At 40.6% G+C, this 25,985-nt stretch overlaps 1 protein-coding gene across 1 annotated transcript in view; it reads right to left on the minus strand.

The window, feature by feature from the left end:
• Positions 1-11,026: 11,026 nt before the first annotated feature.
• Positions 11,027-25,985, minus strand: part of bicd1a (bicaudal D homolog 1a) — a 40,355-nt gene continuing 25,396 nt past the window's right edge. The window contains 10 exon segments of the mRNA XM_029434063.1: positions 11,027-13,220; positions 14,487-14,572; positions 16,410-16,620; positions 16,760-16,911; positions 17,576-18,076; positions 18,078-18,335; positions 18,461-18,853; positions 20,510-20,696; positions 20,728-20,999; positions 21,597-21,749. Coding sequence (XP_029289923.1) covers positions 13,100-13,220; positions 14,487-14,572; positions 16,410-16,620; positions 16,760-16,911; positions 17,576-18,076; positions 18,078-18,335; positions 18,461-18,853; positions 20,510-20,696; positions 20,728-20,999; positions 21,597-21,749 — 2,334 coding nt within the window. The 3' untranslated portion in view covers positions 11,027-13,099.

The following is a 25,985-nucleotide window of genomic DNA, read 5'->3' on the forward strand; positions in this document are numbered from 1 at the left end:
GGGGGTTAAAAAAAGAAAAAATAGATTTACAGTAAATTACAGATTCCTTTAGAAAATAATCTGGCCTTGGGTGGTGTGTTCAGCAGACAAACATGAGGTTACCAATAAAGGAAGCATCAACAGAGTTTGTTATAAACATTGTTTTACACATTTCTATACAAACAGTCTATAAGTAGCTCATTGTTAGTTTCCTCTCTCCACCTCATTGTTTTTCAAGCAAGCACCGTCTTCTCAGAATCACAGTAATATTGTGTCTGAGGGTTATAGTTAGACTGTATTGGTTTGCTAATTTTCAGTGTTTCTTTAAAAATATCATTAGTGAGTAAAAATGAAATCATTTATAGAGCAAAAGCATGATAATGTGCATTCAAATAGAAAGACCTCTTGGGTCTATTTAGACAATCTAACACAACTGACAACTGTTGATTACTTTCTAATTGATTTGGGAGCTACAGCACAGTATCATGCCAATATACAGTGGATGGTTAATTTGTTGCAAAGGAGTACATGACTCTGCATGTGTCCACATCACACGCTGAGCACGAAGGTCCACCTGCTGGTCGATGAGCATCTACCTCCACCTACTGGAACATTTGCAAACTGGAGAGCCTCAAACTTAATAATAAATACTGGTGTTCGTGCAACCACCGAGGGATATTACACAAACACACACATGTATTTGCCATTTCCTGCTGACGCCCACTGCGATTATCATCTGAGCAAACCAACCACCTCCACACACACTCATGTCCAGTTTGAGACGTCTCTAGCAGGCACAGAGTAAACACTGGGGAAATATTCAACTAAGGAAATGAAGTAATTCTGCTTACATTTAGATCTATACATACTCCCACTGCATGGTGTATTTTGTCATACAATTAGTTATTTATTTTATTAATTTAAGAAGCGCCAAATATGTTGATCTGTTTGTTCTAAATCCATTTTTACTGTCAGATAGCCAACTGTGCTTCTCAATGAAATTGTCAAATCTTTCAATAAATATTTTTTCCAATATTTTAGACAAATGAGAAAGTAATGAAACCGGCCTGTGATTTGTAAAGTTGTGTAAATAATAACTTTAAATAAAGACATAACTTTCTAAATTGAACTTGGATTTCCATCCCATCAACTAGAAAAAGACTGTCTTCCTGCACATACTGTAGAGGAGACAGACAAGCTGACAGCCAAACTCACCAAGTGGAAACAAAGGGTACTAAATGTAGCTCATGATCATCAACTTCACCTGACTACCTGACTTTCTAGTTTTGCCTCCAGACTCAAGCATCCACACACCTCTCCAGTTAGAACACACTGTGCCGTTAAAGCTCTGTACATCTGAAGCTTGAGCTTCTTTAGAGCTGTGGAGCACACACAAGGAAGTCACTGGAGAAATAAATAAGTAACCACGCTAAGAACAACCAGTCTAAAGGAAAAGGTTTTCACAATGCAATACAGTAACTGTGGATGGAATAAATCAGTGTACAGTCTTACTAGAGATGTGGTAAATAAATGTTTTCAACAACTTTCTGATGAGATATTTTATGTTCAAGGTTTGGGTTCATATTGGCCTGAAATTGTCCAAAATGGAAAGGGTTTATCTTTCTGGGGAGCATGCATGTGTTTCATGCATTTCATTTACATTTTCAGTTAGACATGCAGATGAACAAACCGACATATGTTCTTAATATGTTGTAATTTATATATTTGATGAGCCTACTTTAAACTACCTTTTTTAAAGAACACTGACCAAGATATATACTAAGAAGGACATTTTGCAGTTTGCAGTCGACAAACTATGTCATGTTTTGAACGCTTTAATATAAAAATGCACAAAAAGCTATTCCAGACATATGAGTGTATGCACACTGTTACTACGGTAGTACTAGTGACACCCTCTCCCATGTTAAAGAAACAAGCGTGGTGAAAGGACCTTTCCAGGGACATTTCCAGAAGGCCAGAGTGGTTAAAAGAGGGTCTTAAAGGGGGAAATGGTTCCCAGGCTTCTCAGAACAAATCAGCCTTTTTTTCCAGCCTGGTGGATTTAAATGCTCCCTCACACAGCGGCAGGCCGGTCCACATGGAGACCAATGCTGCGACTCAGTGAATCAACACACTCACTCCCAGTATGTTCACTGTATCTGACAAGTAATACTGAAACTAATGTGTTTAACAAACACTCTCGTTGGGAAACCTCTGACTGCTAACAAAACCCAATTAAAAAAGAAATGATAACAGACGTATACTGCAGAGGGGAGGTAACCTTTTCAGATCATTTGCTCTTGTTTTGTGCAGCCCTAGCATTTCATAATGTTCTGGACTGATACAATATATGATTCTGATGTGCCATGCTAATAAAGCATGATCGATAGATTTAGATAGATATATGGAATGATGGATCTATCAGAACAATATTACCTTTGATAGATAATTAGTAATAAATAAACAATAATATGAAAATATATCAAATGCAATATAATAATGGCATTAAATACCAATTCATAACATGGGCAGCTGTAGTGCTTTTAGTGATAATCTCTGAGAAACATTACCACAGAGCTTGTTTCTCTTAGTGCTTGACAAGAGACAGACTTGACTGCACACTGACTTTCCTCCCCATATAGATTTGGCAGTTTCTGAGGATCGGGGAGATCAATAAACTCAGGATACATATTATTGAATTTTTCAAAGAACTCTCTCAAATCTTAATATTTCTCACTGATGTTCACTATGCAGAGACCTATATTAAGTAGTTCTCTGCATAGACGACCAATGTTGTTTAGATAGACAGATAGACAGATAGACAGACAGATACTTTATTAATCCCGAGGGAAATTTAAAGGGCTATTAAAAAACTTTTAGTTGCATTTTGATGTATGTTTTCATGTTTGAACTTGAATGTTTTTATATAAAAACACAAAACATCTCTGTATTTTGGAATACAGTTCACTCCGGAACAATAATGTTGGAATGAGAAGTGACTTCTAGAATGTGCAGAACTGTGTCCCCAGAATTGATTGATTCCAAGATGTTCATTTCTTCTCGATGCACCACAGCTGAAAGACACAACTCTACACTGGTACTTGTGAATTTTACTCAAAACTTCGATCGTTTTTACGAAACCCAGAGATATTTCAAGAAAGTTGCAGCCTGCCGACAACACAGAGATTGGGATACATCACTGAAGTAAGTTCAAAGATCTCCAAAACAGCTTAAATCATATCTAATATACATTATGGTTATTTCATATGCATACATGTTGTTTTAACATTGTAGTTTGAGGAGTTTGATATAACTGTTTGAAATTAGGCTTACAACAGTGTTACTTATCTGACAATACTTTTTGTAATGTTCAGATAGTCAATCCAAGTCCATCATGGACCTTGGGGACGACCAACGCCTGAAAAAGGCTCAGACAATGGTAAGTTGCTCTTCTATGTCTCAGCTTTTTAAAACATATATAAACAAATAAGGGTCATTAACATTTTGAGCTTGTGTAATGTCCACAAATCATTTCACAGCCTGCAGTTGTGTATCACATGTTTTGTGCATGCGAATGTTTTTTGCATGCATGTATCTGAATGTGTGAATGTGTAATAAAGTTTTGCAGCTGTAGAAATATTTTGTGCATGTGTGAAACAGTTTTGTGCACACAAATTGTTTAAAAATGTTTTGTGTTTTTGTAAATGTACTGTAGCTTGTAACTTTGCCTACACAGATAAGAAATGTGTGGGTCCCTCTCTCAGACATTGTGAATCCTCACTAGCTACAAAAACTTTTTATTTAACTTTTTGTGTGCACAAAATTGTTTCACACATACACAACATATTTCTACAGCTACAACAACGTTTTACACATGTGCAAATTAAATCTGTGCGCACAAAACTGTATTACACATTTTCAAGTGAAAACAAAAAGTGATAAACAACTGCAATCTGTGAAAATACTTGTTAAATAATTTCACAAGCTCAAATTATTATTGACCGTTATTTTCTCCCATACATGAAACCATTCTTAATGAACAAATTAACCAACACAAATGTAACCTTTTCTTAGGCAAATGGCCATCACCTAAACCGTTGTGTGGAGCTCCCACAGCAAGAGCCCCTACAAGTACAAACTCCACCAAAGAAATACTGCTGCTTTATGGACCTTCATGCTGACAAGGTTCCACTTCCTCCAAGCCCTCCACCTGCTGACGCTATGTTGGACATGGGATACAAAAACATTGGGTTTCCTTCTCTGGATGACGAAGTGGCCTGTCTGATGTTCCAGCCTCTTAGTGTAATGGCTTGTGATGTTCCCCTGCCTCCAAGTCCCACACCTGCTGATGCTGTTATGGACATGGGGCAGAGTCTTGAGAACATTTTGAAAAGCATTAGGTTTCTTTCTTTGGATGACCACACTGATCCAAAGCGTCCCGACCTGTTGCCTCATGAAATTCCACTTCCTCCAAGCCCACCCACTGCTGATGCTGTGATGGACATGGGACACAAAAACATTGAGTTTCCCATTCTGTGGCCTCATGAAGTTCCACTGCCTCCAAGTCCTCCTCCTGCTGATGTTTCACATCATGTAAGACACTTTCAAGAGAAGAAGTACCCAGATTTAAAAAACATTGGGTTTCCTTCTCTGGATGACGAAGTGGCCTGTCCGATGTCCCAGCCTCTCAGTGTAATGGCTTGTGATGTTCCCCTGCCTCCATGTCCCACACCTTCCAAAGCTGTGATGGACATGGGGCAGAGTCTTGAGAACATTTTGAAAAGCATTAGGTTTCTTTCTTTGGATGACCACACTGATCCAAAGCGTCCCAACCTGTTGCCTCATGAAATTCCACTGCCTCCAAGTCCTCCACCTGCTGATGCTGTGATGGACATAGGGAACAGCGATGAGAAGAAGTACCCCAATTTGTCTTACATAACGTTTCCTTCTCTGGATGACAAAGTGGCCTGTCGGAAGTCCCAGCCTCTCAGTGTAATGGATTGTGATGTTCCACTGCTTCCAAGTCCTCCACCTGCTGATGTTGCACATCATGTGAGACGCTTTCAAGAGAAGAAGTACCCAGATTTAAAAAACATTGGGTTTCCTTCTTTGGACGATGACACAGATCCAAAGCGTCCCAACCTGTTGCCTCGTAAAGTTCCACTGCCTCCAAGTTCTCGTCCTGCTGATGCTTTGATGGACATAGGGAACACTCAGCAGAAGAAATACAGAAATTTAAAAAACATCAGGTTTCCTTCAGTGGATGACGACACTGAACTGTCCAAAAAGCATCCCAAACTGTTGCCTCAGAAGGTTCCTGTGCTGAAAAAGTACCCAGCTCTGAAAAACATCAGGTTTCCACACCTTGCAGAGAAGAAATACCCAAATTTATCTAATGTGGCTTTTCCTTGTCTGGATGATGACATATGAGCCTTTCATGATAAGTTTGTTGGCCTTTGTTTACATGTTTGTAAATAAAAAGTGATGCATATTTTTCTCATGTTTAATACATCATGTTAATGTTGAAAGGTACATTTTAAACTGAGTCACCACAAATAGCCTTGCTTTGAGACACAAATGCACACTTATGCACAACTTTGAATAATGGTAAAATAAAAAAAGATTTACAGTAAATTACAGATTTCATTAGAAAACAATCTGTGAGAAATGTCCCTGTCTTCCCAGAATCACAGTAATATTGTGTCTGAGGGATATAGTTAGACTGTATTGGTTTGCTAATTTTCAATTAGTTTTTTTAATTATCATTAGTGAGTCAAAATGAAATAATGAATAGAGCAAAAGCATGATAATGTGTAGTTCAAATAGAAGGACCTCTTGGTTTGATAGAGACTGACAACTGTTGATTACTTTCTAATTGATTTGGGAGCTACAGCACAGTATCATGCCAATATACAGTGGATGGTTAATTTGTTGCAAAGGAGTACATGACTCTGCATGTGTCCACATCACACGCTGAGCACGAAGGTCCACCTGCTGGTCGATGAGCATCTACCTCCACCTACTGGAACATTTGCAAACTGGAGAGCCTCAAACTTAATAATAAATACTGGTGTTCGTGCAACCACTGAGGGATATTACACAAACACACACATGCATTAGTCGTTTCCTGCTGACGCCCACTGTGATTATCAATCTGAGCAAACCAACTACCTCCACACACACTCATGTCCAGTCCGAGAAGTCTCTAGCAGAGTCTGGCACAGAGTAAACACTGGGGAAATATTCAAATGAGGAAATGTGGTGATATAATATATAAGAATGTATTAACAAAGTCCGATATCTGCTGTATACACCATAGTCACTTATGTTATGTCATAAAGTCATAAAGTTCAAAGTGATGAGGTAGTTAAACTTAAATTTAATATATTTATATTGCGCCTTTTGTGCAGAGTTGCAAAACAAGGTGCTTAACAATTGTTGTTATTTACAAGACTGTAACTCTGGTACAACCAGAAATCAATCAACCAATCACAGCTGTTATTGATGGGTAGTGCATATTGATGTGGTACAGCAATGCACGGCATATAAAAGAAGAATCTTCTTTAAGTCATCATGAACTGAGCTGCACATGGGAACCACTGTTGCATGAAGTGAGTTAAAGCCAGTAGAAGACAGTGAGAGGGTTCAGCTCAGGATGAATGGGCACCAGTGCAGCAGAACAATAGCAGAAGCAGTAGGCTAGCAGGTCACACAGCATTTTATTCATACAGTCCCACTGCTTCTATAGCAGACAGAAAACAAGCAGCTTCATTGTTGTCCACTGATACAGCTGTCCTCACAGCAACACCAGCTCAAACATACATGCCACCGACCTATTTGTACTATAAACACAAATAAAACGTTGCTCCATGTGTGAGTTATAATAAGATACTTGGATACGTGTGTGCAAACTCAATGTCACACACGAGAGAGACAGAAACAAATAAACCTCTTAGGAGTGTATGATCATATCCAAAGAGAAAATAGTGTTGAGATTTATATTGCATATTTGAGCAATCCCATCTCTGTTACACAAGAGCTGACAGGAATATATTGCAGTTTGCATTCAAAGATGACAAAAGACTTAATGACTTGCTGCTTCCTAAACATTAGTCCAGGAAGAATGGATCATAAATGATAACAAAGAATGATTCAGCATGAACAGGACGGCCTAAAAATCCCATTTAATACCACTCCTATAAATCTTCTAAAACATAAGCAGACGTATAGTCAAAACAACAGATCATGATAGATCATTGTGAGTGTTATACTGCTTCTTTGAAATCATATCCATGGTCCAAGAAATGCGGGAGCAGCCATGCACAATAAAAATGCTGGATCATTAAAGGTTGTATTTAACCAAGTCAAACGCAAGAAAGTACTATCTAACTGTGGCAGGGGAAATCCAGTCCAATCCAGTTCTTTCACTTTTGAAAATGAACCACATATCTAGGTTAGTATAATTGCTACAAAAACATCAGGAGAGATGTACTATAGATCAGTAATGAAACAGTGAAACTAGGGTTGCAAAAACAAAGCCAAATGCCCTAACTCGCTGTGTAAACGCAACATGTGAATAATAATGTGTGTATCCGCCCCGTGATCTGGATCCACTACAAAATGTAATGGGTTCTTCCTTGACCCATGCCCTAAGGCCTAAATCCTGCTGACTTACAGACAAACAAAGCAAACCAAAAACCCATATATAGATAATATTGGCTCCTATTATAGATAATGGGGTCAATATTGCACATTGGCCAGGTCATTAGTCAGTACTGCACATAATAGGGCTGTCCTCGACTAAAGACATTCGTAGTGGACTGACACTAATCGATTAGTGATTTAATCGACAGATTTGTAGTTTCTCCACAAAGAATCATGCAAAAGCACCACTTTATAGTCTTGTTTCTCCCAAATGTCTGCTCAGAAGTTTCTTGGAAATAAACCATTTAGCATGAAAGCATAAAGAATAACTAATCGTCTACAGAAATCCCTAGTGGCTTACACAAACCTCAGTCCTTGGATTCAGCACTGCATACTTTCTTATAATCTATTATTGAGAAAAGCATAATGCACTCAATAAATACTCTAATTGTACAGTGTATTACCGCAACTGCTAACATTTTGCAATACTGCGGTTATATGTATTAACTTGGCTCCAGTATTGCTAACACATAATGATTCACTGAAAGATAACATCTCTGGTAATTCTAGTGTTTACCTCACTACCTGACAGCTCAATACCTGAGACGTGTGACTGACTGATGACAAACAATTGTGCCTTGTGAGCTGACAGCACCTAGCTGGATCTTAATAGTGGCACTATCAACCACAGTGCAAAGTTCACATCAAACTGTAAGTACACTACAGTGTCCTCAGCTGCATGTTAGTACAAGCACTCCGCAGAGTTGCAAGATAAGAGGAGAGCCTCCTACCCAGACAGCACAAAGTGCTAACAAGTATTTGGATCCAATTTTTCTCTTGGTCAGGCTTTAAAAACTGAGACACAGACCTGAAAGACCTGAACAGGAACCTGTCAGAGGATTTATCTTTGCATGTTACTGAGAGTTGCATCCTCTGAGCAGACAAAGTTTCTACAAAGTGGTGTTCTCCGGAATGAAGAAAAATGTGCCCTCCAACATGTAGATGGTTACACAACAGGCTGGGGCTTGCCTCTGAAGTAAGTCAGAGGTGGTATGTAAACATGGGCTATAATGTAGGTGTGTTACCGTGTGGCCATTCCATGCTTTCCCAACCAGACTGACGACAACACATGATGGCTAATACACGACCTGTTACAGCCATAACACTGAGTCACCACGAGCCAGTTAAAGACTTTACAGCCTTTTATAATCCTTCAGATATTAACTCATACTCTAAGATTCAACTGCACAGGAGAGTGCACAAGGAAGTTTCCATAAGTAGGCAAAATCCGTCCAGATAAGACATAGGCTAAAGTATGATTAAAAACAAAAACAAAAAAGGTATTTAAGAAGCACTGGGTTTTACAATATGTTGTAAAAGACCATAACGCACGGGAGGTTCACTTTGAATATCTTGCAATAGTTTTGGGATAGAACAGTTATGTTGTTGTTATTAAAGAGGAGTTCCAGCATTCCTTAAAAACTCACCTGCTTCTTCTGGCTCCACGGTGTCCAGACTCAGTTGTTTCCTGCGAAAAGCGACTCTGCTAAAGCCGTCCATATTCTATGAGGCACCTACAGCTCCAACATTAAGATAGTAAAGCGAAACGCTTTCAACGTGACCGGAAATAACTATTAAAAGTTTAAGAAACGCGGTCCACTGCTTGCGGCGAAAATAATCAGTACTACGTCCAGCTGCGCGACGGCAGCCCATGTGCGCCTACGCGGGTCAATAAGTAACAATAAACAAAAACCTGTACACATGTGTCGGTTGAATCGAAATAATAAACCTTTCTCTGAGCGATTTCACCTTGATGGGGGTGTTTCCCAAGCCCCGCCCTTCTCCCCCATCACTGCGTACTGGTGGTGCAGACCTCCTTATTATTTCAAACACACAATGTCCCTACTGTTGGACACACACACACACACACACACACACACACACACACACACACACACACACACACACACACACACACACACACGCGCCTCACAAATTGTATTTTAAATTGTTGATAATCTTGTATCTTTAAAGTATTAGTTGGAGATAATAATAACACATTTTTAAATGTATAATAATTCAATATCAATTCTTATTTATGACCTACTCGGATTTACGAGATATTAAGCCATAATTATTATATACGATACGATATTTTGATTAATTACTCTAGATAATATATCAAGTTAGCTACTTATTAAGTATTATTAAGTAGGTAGTCTAAACTACTAAATATTAAGTTAACATATATACTGTAATATATAACATTTTTAGATATTAGGTAAGGAAATTATCAAGTCTTATTTTTGATAAGTTCTAATTGTAAAAAATCTAATTCTGAATAATTTAAAATCATAATTCATTCATTTGAAAACATTATTTTTGGCAGAAATGGTATTTCATAAGACAAGCTGGATTCATCAAGGGGTTTGGCAGTTCACACATGATCCATACATTATCTTACTTTATATAGTTCACGAGATCACGGGTACAAGCGGCCAAAATGGGTTTTCTCAGACGGGGGCTGGCGTCTCCCTTAGAGAGAAGCTCAGCCATCCGCTGCTCCTTTACGTTGAACGGAGCCAGTTGAGGTGGTTCGGGCACAGCCTGGGTGCCTCCCTAGGGAGGTGTTCCAGGCACGTCTAGCTGGGAGGAGACCCCGGGGAAGAACCAGGACTCGATGGAGACCCCCCAGTCGGAGCTGGAGGATGTGGCCCGGAGAAGGTAAGTTTGGGGTTCCTTGCTGGAGCTGCTGCCCCCTCGACCCGACCCCGGATGGATGGATGGATGGATATGTAGTTGATATTCAGTCAAACAGATCATGACAGGCAAGCTCCTTCAGAAAGATGTGGCATCATCATAGTTATTTGGCTTATAGTTGAGATTGAGAAGTATTTGTTATGACTGGACGTTAAAGCACATCAACTGTGTTATCTTCTTCTTTTTTCCATTTGTGATGGAGGGCTGAATCTGTTCTCCTATGCTTACATTATTGGTATTCAAGATACGAAGACATTTAAAAAGAGACATTGATAAGAAAAGAGCCAACTTGACCATGACTTATTGAGTGTACAATACACTCAGTATGATCACTGATGACATTCTTACTATCAGATAAACTCTGCTGACGTCTCCTGTGACCTCCTCCGCTGTCTGCCACAGATTGCTGTATTTCTCAGTACTGATTCTAATCACAGCCCTTTGAGCTTTAAAAGTGATTCTTTTGTGCTTTAAAAAAGAACTCTGTTTAGTGTGATGCAGAGAAAAACACAAGGATCAATGTCTAATCTTGCTGGTGCTTATTTAACCTATTGTGTGCTGTGTATCTCAATGCATGGACAAAGAAAGTTATTTGTCTAGTTCATTAACATGCTGGGATAGAGAAACAGACACAAACACAAAGTTACATACAAATCCAAGGACAGGTCTTTTATTTACTTGTGAAAGCAATTAAACACTGTTTTTAAATGGAGGAGAAACTGTTAAACCCACTGGAGTAAAGCTATTGTTCTTTTTAAACCACATTGCTTCTTTTTGTCTTTCATCGGATCAGTCTCTCTCCATCCACTGCTATATTGTGCAAACAAAGAGTTAGGTCACCAATGAGCCTGTGTGGGTTCAGAAGCTACTTTTGGACCACAAATATTTTTTCATCACTCCGTAGTTGCAAAAGTAACAATCTACACTGTTAAGAAAGACAAATGTACACACATGGAGAAGAGAAAGAGTCCACTTATTCATCGCTGATGTAGCAGAAATGCTTTTATCTGGCATTACAACACTATACTGGCTATGTAGTATCAGTTTATCTGTTTCATATCCATCTGGCAAAAGTATGTATTCAGTGCAGCGAGGAGAACATTTAAGACATGAGTGTATAAAGACAAAGAGATGTAGCTTCATTAATGTAATAATAAACGTCACACATTACATCCATCTCAGTCCGACTTTGCCCCTCTGTGATCAGAACAGTATTTCAAAAAGAAACAATATCTCGATTGTGTGCCCATTTTTTCTGAAAAAGTTGGGAACAATCCTGCTGTATTGCCTTTCTTGTCATCCTGCTGGCTAGTTCATGATGATGGAAATGGTTAAAAGATTGAGTAAATCTTAATCAGATCAGTCTATGACCGGCACTACTGTATTGCTATAATGCATAGAGCATAATTGTGCTTGGACAGTACTGCATACTGTTTGGAGGAAGCATGTAGGGACAGCTAAACGTGGAGATGTTACGATGACAGACAAGTGTAGCTTGCGATATTCAACATGTCATTTCTGTCATTTTCAAAGTAGGAAGAACTAATGGCGATAATGACAGTTTTCTGGGGTTGTGGCCAATATAGTGACAGAGAGAAGACAGAGAATACTTTATTGTGAATACAATGTTGACATTAGACTGATGGTAACTCCAGAAGAGGCCCACCTTTGGGGAATCCTCTGCTCTTAACTAATGTTTAAAAGATGGAAGTCAGTTCCCTCCATGGTCACTTAAACCTGTGAAATTCAAAAGGCAAAAAACCCAGACCAACAGCTCTAGTCCTGATCTCAAACTTTCAGTCTGTTGTCTCTCCCAGTCTCTGAAGCTACATAACAGAAAACCATGTCACTAGTCTGCTGTAAAAATAAATACAAATAATAGGAGGTATAAAATGGTATATGATTTGCAAAAAAATCTTTGTATAAAAAAAACACAAGCATCCCAAGAAAGACTAAAGACGTTAGAAAGGTAGCTGAAATCCCCCCATCACCACCACAAGGAACAATTTTCTTCATTAGTCTGTTTGCAATGTCAAACCTAATGTACTCTACACTCCTATGTAAAAGTGGCATACATATGTTTTGGTTATTATAATACCGACAAAATCTAACATTTCAAATGCCGTATGGTTAGGCCAGTTTTAAACCTTCACAAGACCAGTAAGAACTTTTGCAGTTCTGGTTTTAGTTGCATTGGTTTTTCAGGAGTACCGGCCATGTACAGTATTGAATGTGTTAGATAGTCTGTGATTAATGACGTCTTCACCACAGCAGTAAAACACCTCTTGATTTCCATATTCAACAATGACCAACAAACACAGAAAAAACATTCCAGTAATAAATATCTCAGAAACTTATCACAAATCAATATGTAAATAAATAATCAATAGAGTACATAAATTATAAATAAATACTCATACGAATAAGGGAGAAGATTCCCGTGATTTGTCACTCATTTTGCGCCTCAGTTCAGTTATTGTCAGGACAGGATGTCACTTTCAGAGAAGAAGAGAGCATCCTGCTCTTCTTCTGCGACCTAGGTAACCAGGTAGAGGCCTGCCAAAGGCAGGACCATGCATAGCTTAAGGCGGGTCAAAGAGGTCAGTAAGCACCAGGTGGGACTGCTGGGGGGAGTTAAACTGAGGGAACCCCTATCCAGATTGTCTTTGTCTCTGCATGACTCCTATCAGACCAAGGCCTGGCCTGGAGCAGCGGGTTAGGTGCCAGGGGGCTTGGGTTGCTGGGCCAGACAGATACGAACGTCGTGGGGGGAGAGAAGGCTATTGCTGCTGAACAGGACTGCCCGGTGTTCCTGTAGGTCTGCCAAATATTTAGGACTGTAAGAAAGCAGAGACAGGACAAGAGCATAAATAAGATTGAGTGAAAATGACTTAGGGCTACTAAGGTAATCTTAAGGGCTACAGAAGAGGGGAACAGTTGTTAGATAATGAGTGACATGGGCAAAAAGACTGATATGGTTTTCGTAAAGTAAAAGTTCAACTTTTTGGGGAATAAATTTTTTTGCGAGTCAACCTGCAGAGACTCTATGAAGTTACTGCGCCCGGCCAAGTAATTATCCAATCAATCCCCATAAAACACAATGGACTGTTTTTACACTAAAACTAGATATTATGTTAATTAGTGAACTTTAAGGTGCTTGTAGGTGGATGTTGTTACCTTTGTCAGAGCCAGGCTAGCTGTTTCCCTAAGTTTCCAATCTTTGTGTAAAGTTAAGCTAACCGGCTTCATAGCGGAAGCTTTATATTTATTGTAGCCTACAGCCAGAGTGGTAGGCCTTTATCAATCTTCTTATCTAATACTTGGCAAGAAACCGATAGACCTATTTTCCAAAAAGTCTAATTATTCCTTTAAAACAACCCCAGAAACAAGGAAAGGGCTGTTCACCTCATACTTCTAGAACATCGAGAACAAAACAGAATTGGAGAGTGTTGGCTAACACTAAAAAACAAACATGGCCTCAGATCTGTCAGCAGTTTCATTGTTGCCTTGTATGAATGTCTGACTCCATTGAAAACAATAAAGACATGAAAGACAATAAAGTCAGCAAACTCAAACATTACTGTCAACAGTAATAGACCTTTCTCACAGTGGACGTCTCAACTTGGCTCATGATGCTAGTTATAACTAGCGGCTAAGTGGCATGGCTTTATGTGACATTTCCATCCTTATTAATCACACCTAAGCTTTTCCCTGCTATTGGAAGTCATGTCTGCCATGAAAAAGGTCTATAAGAGATACAACTATAGTGAACTTTGGTTTTTTAAAATTGCAATTTCAGATTTTCTTTTTTTTTATTACATTTATATAGTAAAAGCATGTATACAATACTTTACATGCTAGTGATTGCTTCACTACCCAGTGTACATTATTTATGCAATACAAGTATCACAGCCATAACCTTTCATAACAAGCTAATTTAAATTTGAAAACAGAGCATGCAGGAGCATTTATCTTTTACAGACGCAGGTGTGCAACCAAGAAAAGATGTGTGCATTAAATAAAATGTGAATAGCATGTTTATTATGTAATAGATAGATAGATAGATGTCAATGAGCCTACTACATGAGTCTACAGCGTGTTACCTGCGGGCTAGGGAGGCTCTCCCTTGCCTTAGTTGTGGGGAGAGTGACGGTACTGAGGCAGCAGGCTGCTGACAATCTACAAGAAACTGATAAATTAGACAGATGTGCAGAGTGGTGACACTCAGGGTTAGACAATTAGGACAGAAAAAACACGAAGGACAAGACAGAGGAAGACTTTGCCAGAGACAACAAGACTACTACTGGTTTGTTGCTATGATAACATCATTTACATAATGTAGTAAATAATCATCCTCATTTTGTTCTCTTGGATAACAAATGTGATTCTCCAGCTGTCGAAATCATTGTTTCACTATGTATGATTGGAAAAAGCCTGTGAAAACAGAGAGCAAGACGAGAGATGTGAGCAAAATAACAATAAGATAATACTTGAAGCCAGGCAGACTTCCACTTCCTGTCAATTACAGTATATGGTTGCATAGTGTGAGCGTAACTAAACCAGTCTCATCTGATCACACTGACAGGACCAGTCTCTGAACAGCACTGGAGGTGGAAAACACAAAGAGCACAGACATGAACATATTTACACGCACACAATTGAAAATCCAATATTATATTGATTTGTACAGCACAAACAGAGAAGGACAGACACAGTGGGGCTAATGCTGAACAATCCAAGCCCACAACATCTGCTGCTCATGGCTCAATTATATTCATGAACTCAACAAGTCATGCTCTTCAATTCTACCTAAAGGTTGTTTGTTTATATGATGTCATGTTGTCTTAAAATGTTTTTTTTAACTTATGCTATATATGATTATTTGAGGTAGGATAAAGGACAGAGAGAGGTCAAACAGCACTTGACAGGAAAGAGAATGGAAATGTTTTCAGACACTGCTATCTGGTGGAGAAAACTGGGAATACTGTGAGAGATTTGTCAAGACATTGGCTGTCGGTGGAGGAAGATATTGGATTTAGTTTATCCTCTGCTTTTCTTTAGGAGGACAAGTGAACGAAGAGACAATCAAATAGGAGAATGAGGCACAGAGAGGAGGTCTGACTGGTTTCCATACTACTCTGGTCAACACATTAACCATGTGACACACTTTACGCCTGTCAAATGCTTTTTGACAGTTCTTTAGATGTGACAAAATAAGGCATGCAAGGATGTTTGATTTTACGGAATAGATTAAATAAATTACGTTTGAATGAAAATGGGAAAAAAACTTCCAACATGTAATTTAACAACTTTGCCACAGGGAGGTGCTGTGAGTCACTGTATCCTGAAGCAGAGGCTGCAGCCTTTTTTTGCTTGGTTTTCACTTTGAAACACTTCCCAGTACTCTATGGGAAAGATACATAATGTCCCCTTTCATGGTAGAATCTATGCAGACAAAGACGTCTGATATCATATTCGTGAGGGTTTTCATTAGAAAATTCTATGCAGTTCTTATAAATAAGAAAAAGGAAGTTCAGTGCTGTTTTGAGGATGGAGCGAGCTGCAAGGGGCTCCTTCTTCCTGAGTTGTTGCATGTTCAAACCATAGACATGTGAAACCAGTTTTTCCTCCTCTCTGTATTCCATACTACGGCGTCGGGGAACTGTGTACATATTGGTGCTGGGTGCAGAGATGATGACGAGTCATCGCCTTCGTCGAAGGTGAGGAGAAACTGGGGTAGAGCTACCGGTTCTTGGAGATGGGGACAGACGACTTATGTCTTGTCTTGAATAAATCAGGCGTCTGAACTCTAAGGTTAGCCGCTCAGGGTCTACCATGATGGGCTGGGTGTCCGGAGAGAAATGAGAATAACTGATGTTTGGTTGAAGAGTTGTGTCTGAAGTCCAAGCAGACATGGACGGACTAGTTAGGGTCAGGGAGGTGTTCAGGGTGTGAGTGGTGAAAATGGAGGGGCTGTGGAGTCTGGTAGGACTTGAGGGAGCTGTGAAGGCGCCTCTGAGACTTACTTTGGGCGGGCTGCTTTTTATCCTGGGCACTTTAGCGCCACGGCCACGGTAAGTTTGCTCGTGGTCAAACTCCAGATCCTCCAGCCGTTGGGTCAAGGCCAGTTTCTGCTGGATGGCCATACGGAGGAGGGAGTTCAACGTCTTTTTCTCATCCTCTGCTGCCGCCAGCTGCCTCTGCATCTCATCCAGCTGGGTGACGTACTCATCACATCTACAAAGAGAGAGAGATAAAGGTACAGAGGGAGGAAACAAAGATTCAGTGTGAGATTTCACATGAAAACGTTCTATACTCTAAGGAACATTCACATTTTCACTTTCCCAGCTTTGTGGCTTCATAGTTCCCCTCTCACCTTGTGGCAAACATGGCCCTGAGAGACGAGAAGGTGGCGGCATCTTCTTTCAGAGCCTTCAACTCGTTCCTCAGCTTCATCATGGTCTCCGTCACCATCGTCTTTTCATTCTCGTACTTGCTCTTCAAATTTGCCAGTGCACCCTCTGCTGTCTGTAAAGTGGATCATTTAATATTTACTTTCAAAATCTAGGCCTGATTTAGAAAAAGCCTTGATTGCATCTTCAGTTTCCATGGATATTACATTTTATGGTATATTAAAGGAATAGTTTGGATATTTTGAAGTGGGGTGGTATGAGGTACTTATCCATAGTCAGTGTACTACCTACAATAGATAGTGGCTTAGAGAAGCAGTCAGGAGTACACGCACAGGGAACTGAAGGCGTTATCTATACTCGCATCAAAGCCACCAGACACCATTAAAAAAAAAACCCAGTAACTTTACTTTGCAGAACACGGAAGCTGCTGGTCTGCCGCTGCCTCGATCGACCTGGTAGACCAGTAGCCTCCGTGTTCTGCAAAGTGAAATGACTGTTTTTGTCAATGGAGTCTGGTGGCTTTGAAAAGAGCAGACATGGATATAACGGTTTCAGTTGCCATTAGTAAAGGGTAGTCTGACGGCAAGGTAAATAAAATAAGTTTTGCTTCGTCCACAGCAGTACATTGCTTAGCTCTCGTGCTAGTACTCCTGCCTGTTTCTCCAACCTGCGGCGTGCCGACTGCCATCTACTGTGGGTAATACACTGACTATTTCTAAGTACATCATACACCCCCCCCTCCAAACTAAGCCGATGTACAAAGAAAATTCCTTTTTCACCTGTTTATTGGCCTTCAGCACCAGCCTGAGTGTGGCTATCTGCTCTCTCTTGGTACTTAGCAGGGACTTCAGTTTGAGTATCTCCTCAATGCACAACTCCTTGTCCTTGTCAAGCATCGGCGCCAGCTCCCTTGCTGCAGCCCTCTGCCTGGACAGCTGCAGTGAGCGATCCACAGCCTTCTGAAGGTGTTTAATCTGATCTCTGATGATGGCGTTCAGGTTGTAGATATTCATGGGCTCCTTCCGCAGGTCTCCACCTGCTTCTGAGGGCACTGGAGATGGGCAAGGAGAGATGCTGATGACTGGGGAGCCCGTGGGGTTGCGGGTGGGGCTGCTGTGACATGATGGAGAGTCCCCTGTGTTGGTTGTTTTCTCATTGTGATGGCCGTCTTTGGATGGAGAGTCCATGGGACTGCGTTGGGCCTCGGAGGAGCAGGCCGCAGATGCTGCAGCGAGGCGTCGTGCCAGACGAGGCGAGAGCAAAGCCCGATGGTCGTCACAAGCCTTTTAGGCAGCCATTGCGTGTGACACGGCTCTGGCGGTAGTAGTCCAGCATGACGCGGTTGGGTGTCTCATTGTTGCACAGACAGACGTGGTGGTAGAGCTGTGCCAGTTCCTCGCTGAAGGTTACCAGCTCATCCTGTGCTGTATTCAGCATGCCCTGGCTCTCTGAGGCTGTGCTCGCGGCTGCTCGAAGTTCTGCCTCCAGGCTCGACACCCTCTCCCGGCTATCACGATGACTATGCTCCAAATTAGTTACCTGCTTGGAAGAAATTTTCAACATTACATGATGCAAAACTGAATGAAGTTAATATTGTCCAATAGAAAAGTCAATGTTACAATTGATGCAGCAATAAAAAACATAAATGCATGTAGTTGACAAACCTGTTCACTCAGTGCCTGGACCCGGTCGTCACTGTGGCTGTCTCCCTGCTCCTCCACAGCCTGGTTGTACTTCTCCTTCAGTACTTTGAGCTCTGCTTTCAGGTCGATCACCTCCGTCACTGCCACCTTGTACTTACACTCCAAAATCTCAAAGCCATGGATATCGGGATCACGATGGCCATTGGATGGTGGTGATAAGGAGCCACCATCAGGTTTCTCACTCTCCTGTGGGTCATCACGCTCCTTGTCTCTGTTGAGACATTTCATGCCGTTGACGTGCTCCGTGAGGCGATGGACTCGCTCGTTCTGGTCACTCAGGGCGCCCTGTGTGTGCTGCAGCTGGGTCTGTGACTCCTGCAGGTTCATGAGCAGCGCCGACTTCTCGCAGTCCACCTGCAAGGCGAGAGGATCCACAAGACAGTGAGGGAAAAATACAATGCTGCATATGTGTTTTATGATACATGTTCATAAAACCCAAGTCCAATTTATATATTCTTTTGTAATAGTTACAAAGTTTTGACCACCAACTACAGGCAAACACAATTTGACCTACAAATCAGTTTTGAATGTTATCAGCCCATTAAATGGTTGTTATCACTACCATTATATTACTTTAAATGGGCCACAGATTAAAGCTGCAGTATAGCAGGACTCAGTCACACTAATGTATAATCAGTATGACCTGCACAGCTCCATAATATTAAGGGGCTACTAAAGATAAAGACAATGTACCAGGAAAGGATCTTTGTTAGAAAGCAAGTGAACAAATATAAGCAAATCATGGACTAACAATGTATCAGCTGACCTGTATTTCTGATTGTACAAAGGTGTCTAATGGTTGAACGACATAAAAATCATAGGTAGATTAGATTCATGCTAAAATCTAATTTAGCATGAATCTAATCTACCTATGATTTTTATGTCGTTCAACACCTCATATGTATTCCTCATGTGTGGGTTGCTGAGTGTTGCAGTCAGTGCATAAGTGACTATGAGTAAAACATATTTCCTGTATTATATTATATAAGCCTTATATTTATACTTTCTGTTTATCTGGATGTAGCTTATCACAATGAAAAGTAACAATGGTATAAATGTACAGTGGCAAAAAAGATTTATGACATTTCCCCTCTTTCTTTAGTTGTCATTTCCCAGTTAGGACTTCATTTCTGTCTCCTTGTCTCTAAACTAAACACAGAATAAAGTCAGTTTCTGTCTCAGTCTCACCTCTGCATCTGCTCCCTATGCCTGTAGGAGGCTAATCACCCTGACAGGGCTCCCTATGGCAGTGCAGATGTTCTGCCTCTACTCCTGGACTCTTTTTGCTTTGCTATGATTAAGCTTCATCACTACCACTAAGACTATAGCAGAGCATACATTATATACAGCACATGATATATAGTTCATATGGGCAAGGACATAGGCTCAAATGCATATTGAGCAAAAAGTTGCTGCTATTACTGAATATGTGTGGTCTGCCAAAATAATTGAATTATTGTGTTTCAGTAAATGCATTTCCAATCATAATATCTAGTCTCGGCAGATATATGCTCTTTTTTAATGCCAAACCAACTAATAACAATAAAGCATTTGATCTTATCTTATAATATGGTTTAAATGCTGTCAGTCCCATTATTTGTACTCTTGTTTAAAATACATTCAGTAAGGCCTGTAGTGTGATGTGATGTTTTTCTTCCTTCTCTTATTGTTCCCCAACTGTCATCACCTTGCCATTTCCTTAATGTTATCAGTGGCAAACAGTGACCAGGGCTGCTTTCATCAGTGCAGCAATGAACACTGAAAACATTTAATTTGGCAGGACGCCTCAGTCTTTATGCTAAAAGCTGAAATGCACTGTGGGAAAGTGGATCAATATAGTCGCCTTCTAATGTGCTGAAATCTTCCAGACAGTAACTCGACACAACCAATTTGTTGTTCAAATGGCGTCAGTACTGACCTTGAAAATAACCTTCAATAATACAAAAGGGTAAACAATGAATACATTATAGGCACTGCTATGAAAGCCTGCTATGTTTTCTTGTGACAGACCTGTAGCAGCTGCTGTTTGAGCTTCTGCATCTCCGACAGGTTGAGCTCACTGAACAGGTCCGGCACGGGGTGCAGGCCTTCTCCTTTCCGGCCTGGTCGGTATTCCCCGTTCATTTTAGCCAATCCGGTGCCTGTGTGAACGTGGCCATTGCGGCGGTTGCTGTCCTCGTTGTTGCCGTTAGCAGCAAGGATGGTGCTGCCAGTTGGTGCCGTGGGTCTCCTCAGGGAACTTGAGGCCCTCCACGCCAGTGACGGTGAACGCCAGATGGGCCCCTGCCCCGTAGGCGCTGTCACTCAGGCTGATGTAGTGGGCCAGTTCCTTTCTCAGATTGTTCTTCTGCTCGCGCTCACTCTTGAGGGCATCCAAGGCCTCCTCCAACTGACCCTCAGAAATGTCCTTCAGACGTAACGCGTCTTCAAGCTGACTGTTGAGGAGAACAGTCTCCTCCTCCAGTACCTTAATTTCATGTTTCAGTCCCTCATACTCTACCTGAGGAGCAGCAGAGAGGACAGGGAGGAATGGGAAAAGAAAATAGTAGAAATGTAGTTGAATTAGTTAATTACATTCGAAAACACAAGAAGGTCAAATTAGAGGGGACATAAGGAAGGTATTAGTGAAACTTAGTAAGTTAAGATGAAGCACACTTTTGACCTCAATAAAGTGTTTTCCCTTTTAAAATCTTAACAAATGAAAAATATTTAACCCTAAAGTAATTCTAACTCTTACATCACAAGAGGGATTTTATGTTGATGTCAGACCTTAATGTTCTCCAGCCCAGCACAGTTATTAGAAATAGTGTCTACAGCCCATACAGACACTGTATGACACTGTAGTGGAGACTGAAGGATGATGAACCAGATGAGAGCACTTTTTGATCCAGTTCATCACGGAACTGATACTGAAAACATAAAGGGATAAGTGATACTGGGAAATTGAGGGTGAGACATTAATTTCTGAGATGGAGCTGGGTGTTTCAGCATTAAAGGTGATAACAAGTCTGTGTGAGCCAGCAACATGAGCTGGTTTGTGGTGTAATTGAGAATTTAGTTGAAAGAGTAACTGTGTGGTGAAAGTCTTCATACGGACCTGGCTCTGCTTGAGCGTGGACACCAGTTTCTGCAGCGTGATGTTCTCCTCCTCCAGCTCTGTGTAGTCCTGAAGCAGCCTGGTCTCTCTGAACTTGTACTCCTTGACCTCATCCCTCATTCGACTCCTCTGTAGCTCCAGCATCTCGTTACTCTGGAGCAGACACAAAAGGGATGAAAAGAGAAAAGCAGGGGGAGAAAGATGATTACAATGAGCAAAGTGAAAAGAAAGAGGATTGGAAGTCAGTTCATTACCTAAAACTCTCCCATGGATACAATGCACATAATGTGTCATAATGCTGATTAATGTAACGGACACAACTCTGCACACAGAAAGTAGTATCACTCATACACATGATTCTCCTCTCTGATAGGAGGGAGAGGATGAGAAAGTTCATCAATTTTATCATCTTAAATGCGATGAGTCATCACTCGAAGACGCCCTGATAAGTTCATCATCTCAGGTCACCTGCTGTGCACAGATAGAAACATGACCATATGCTGGACCAGATAAAGAGGAGAGACACACCAGCCACAAAAGTTATAAATCTACGTATAGCAGGCGGCAGCCAAATCATCTGTCACACACAACTAATAATGGTAAGTTTCATTCCAAGGAATAGGGAGATGGATGAACTGACCCCCATCAATGTAAAGCAATGTTAGGGGCCGCAAGTGATCAACAACTGCTTCAGTAGGAAAAGGCATTTCTGGCAATCGGCTCGGCTAAAAACAGTCTGCTAACGTGGCTCAAAAACTGACATCCATAGTGAAGTTTGGTCTAATTTTGAACCGGAGCAGTTGCAAAACAGTTGTGTGATTTTTTACATTATAATTGCATTACATTTATTTGAGGTTTATCAATCTGGATTTAGAGTTCATCATAGCACAGAGACGGCACTGGTGAAAGTTACCAATGACCTTCTATTGGCATCAGACAAAGGACTTGTCTCTGTTCTTGTCTTGTTAGACCTCAGTGCTGCTTTCGACACTGTTGATCATGACATTCTACTACAGAGACAGGAACATTGTGTTGGCATAAAAGGAGCCCCACTAAGCTGGTTCAAGTCCTATTTATCTGAGCGATCTCAATTTGTATGTGTTAATGATAAATCCTCCATGACAGCCAAAGTCAGTCTTGGAGTTCCGCAGGGTTCTGTACTTGGACCTATTCTATTCACCTTATATATGCTTCCTTTGGGCAATATTATAAGGAACCACTCTATAAACTTTCATTGTTATGCGGATGATATCCAATTATATCTATCAATTAAACCAGACGAAACCAATCAATTGGCTAAACTTCAAACATGCCTTAAGGACATAAAAACTTGGATGTCTAGCAACTTTTTGATGTTAAACACAGACAAAACTGAAGTTATTATACTTGGCCCTAAACGCCTCCGAAACGCATTTTCTAATGACATAGAAGCTCTGGGTGGCATTAATTTGGACTCCAGCACCATCGTAAGGAATCTTGGCGTCATATTTGATCAGGATCTGTCTTTTAACTTGCACATAAAACAAATCTCAAGGACTGCCTTCTTTCATCTACGTAACATTGCAAAAATAAGACACATCACGTCTCAAAATGATGCAGAAAAACTAGTCCATGCATTTGTTACTTCAAGGCAGGATTACTGCAACTCATTGTTATCAAGTTGTCCCAAAAAGTCGCTTAAGACTCTTCAGTTGATCCAAAATGCAGCGGCACGTGTATTGACAAGAACAAGGAAATGGGATCATATTACTCCTGTATTAGCTGCTCTGCACTGGCTCCCGGTAAAATACAGAATAGAATTAAAAATCCTTCTCCTGACTTACAAAGCAATTAATGGTCAGGCTCCAGGGTGTCGTAACCTGTACAGTCTGTAAAGCACACTGAGACAAATGTATAATTTGTGATATTGGGCTATATAAATACATTTTATTTTATTTTGATTTGATTCTTCAGATTAATTCCATACCCGATATATGTTATGATCCACTAGTCAGGCACGATACAAGATAAAGAAATCTTTGCCACCATCTTTACTGCAGGAGATCTGGGAGGGACATTTGATTGAGTCAGGTCTCATTTTTTAGAAGGGGAGAGGAGGACACACCTGCACTCTACTGAGAGCACTTTTCTATTCTGCACCCCTATAACAAGAGGAATATGAATGAGGTTCTTATTTGTTAAACACAGACGTAACTGAATGTGTACAGTACAATGCAACTACTACTGGACTGAAACATCATATTATATATGGAATCTAAAATGAAAAACAATGTACAGTATATCTGCGCAGGTGTGCATTTTTCTCACTGCAGAGCTGCCTGCAGCTCCCCTGCAGCTCTATGTGCATATGGCAGAAATGCTGACCCAGAGATAGTGTCAGAAGTGGGTGGGTACACTCACAGGAGGAAGAAACTCAGAGACCTGACACACATATTGCCTCTCCTGTGCTTTGAACCTCCAGAAGCTCTGTATGTGAGTGTGTTTAGGATTGGATGACAATGGTCCTTTTAGAGATGGCTACTGGACTGAAACTAAAGAGCATCATGATACACTGAATTTTTTGATTTGTACAGTGGCTGACAGTAGCTCCTATACTCTTAAAGCAAATGGAGCCTCAACTGCAAAGCACATAGAAGTCCAGCATGACTGCACTGAGAAGACTTTTATACTAATCCAGGAAAATATAACACAAACCACATTACATTTTAATAACAAACCATAATACCACAGATACAAAATGACACAACACATTTTTGGATGCCATTTTATTATTGATTATAATGAGCTTCCCTTGCTACATCTTGTCCACTTACATATTCATGACAATGTGGGGAATTACATAGAGCAGGGTATGAAATGCACAGCATTAGAGGCCAATTATCAGTCAGTGAGTCTCTATAGAAGCGTAGCTGATCAGGGGCTACAGTGTCCGGGGTCAGGGACAATGCGGCACACAGCAGAGTTTGGCAACACATCCCTCATCTGGAGTTCACAGCACAGACTGTGACAGCTTTATTGGATTCATGATACAATGACAAACATGGCGTAGGCCCAGCCAAGTTGTATTCATTCATCATTGCCACCCACTGTTGCGGTAATGGGGAATAAATTCAAATGTTAACACACATATGGTGTTATTAAAACTTTTAAAATAAGGTTAGACAGAAGTCAAGATACACTGTATGTGATTGTCTTCTGCATTGGGGTGCTGTGAAAACATAATATTTGTGGAATTTCTTATGTATGAAAAGTGTTGCCAATTTCTTAATCCTCTCATGTAATGACTTCTGACTAAAAACAGCAAAAACAAACTTTCTCTGGCTGAAGTCAACTTTTCCCATAAATTCTTTCTTAATCTGTATATGTTAATAGTGTTTGTGAGAGATTGCTTGTTGGAAGCTTTAGATTAGACGTGATAAAGCTCCCAGTGCTGCTGCAACACCTGCTTCCCACCAAAAAAAGGCGACTTCCTCATTAATGGGCATCAAGCATGCAAATGAGGATTTCAAAGAGAGCCCAAAGCCATTTGATGAACACATCATCGAAGAGCAACGAGCGTGATGCAAATAGGTGACGTGTGTGTGTGTGTGTGTGTGTGTGTGTGTGTGTGTGTGTGTGTGTGTGTGTGTGTGAAGCTTCCCAATTGGAAATATCATGCTCAGTAATGTGGAATATCCCGACTTATTGACCTGTTGTGTGTGACATTACTCTTCCTACATTCACACTGACATATGACACTGGTCATGCTCAGAAAATGACAGAGTACAGAGAGTAAGAACTGAACCTCACAACCCTGATGAATTTAGTCAATGAGAGTGTGTCCTGTGAGTGTAGTGCTGGTTATGTGATGAGAGCAGCCTAGCTCACTCTGTCCCTACACATGTGCCGAGCTCAGGGCATTTCACTTATACCCCAGCTTAGCACCGGATTTGCACCCCACAATGGGGTCGTGGCCGCAGCGTCTGACCCCAGCGTGAACTCCTGCGCTGCCCGGCACAGTGGTTGCAGACATGTTTGGAAGCATAAACGTACGCTTTGCACGTACGCACATGCATAGAGTTTTCTCTGTGTTTGACCCCCTTTCTGCCACACTGCTTAGGCCTTTATCAAACACACTGATCTCATGTAAGTTGATGTACAGTAAATAATACAAATGTTGAAAGAAGTCTGCTTAAATTAAAACTACAATTCTAAAAGATGCAAAAGACTCTTCACAAAGTTATCACAAGCATGGACTAAAGTTCAGATAATTATTCTTTATTTTTAGGACCATTTAGTTTAATGCATTTTGTGACCAATCCTTTCAAAATAAAGAAGATCATTTACTCAAACTCAACAACCACCAAACCTTAATGCAACTAGTAGTAGTCTTGAGTAGTCTTCTCAAGG

This window comes from Cottoperca gobio, chromosome 6 (assembly GCF_900634415.1).
Source record: "Cottoperca gobio chromosome 6, fCotGob3.1, whole genome shotgun sequence".
Classification (NCBI taxonomy): Eukaryota; Metazoa; Chordata; class Actinopteri; order Perciformes; family Bovichtidae; genus Cottoperca; species Cottoperca gobio.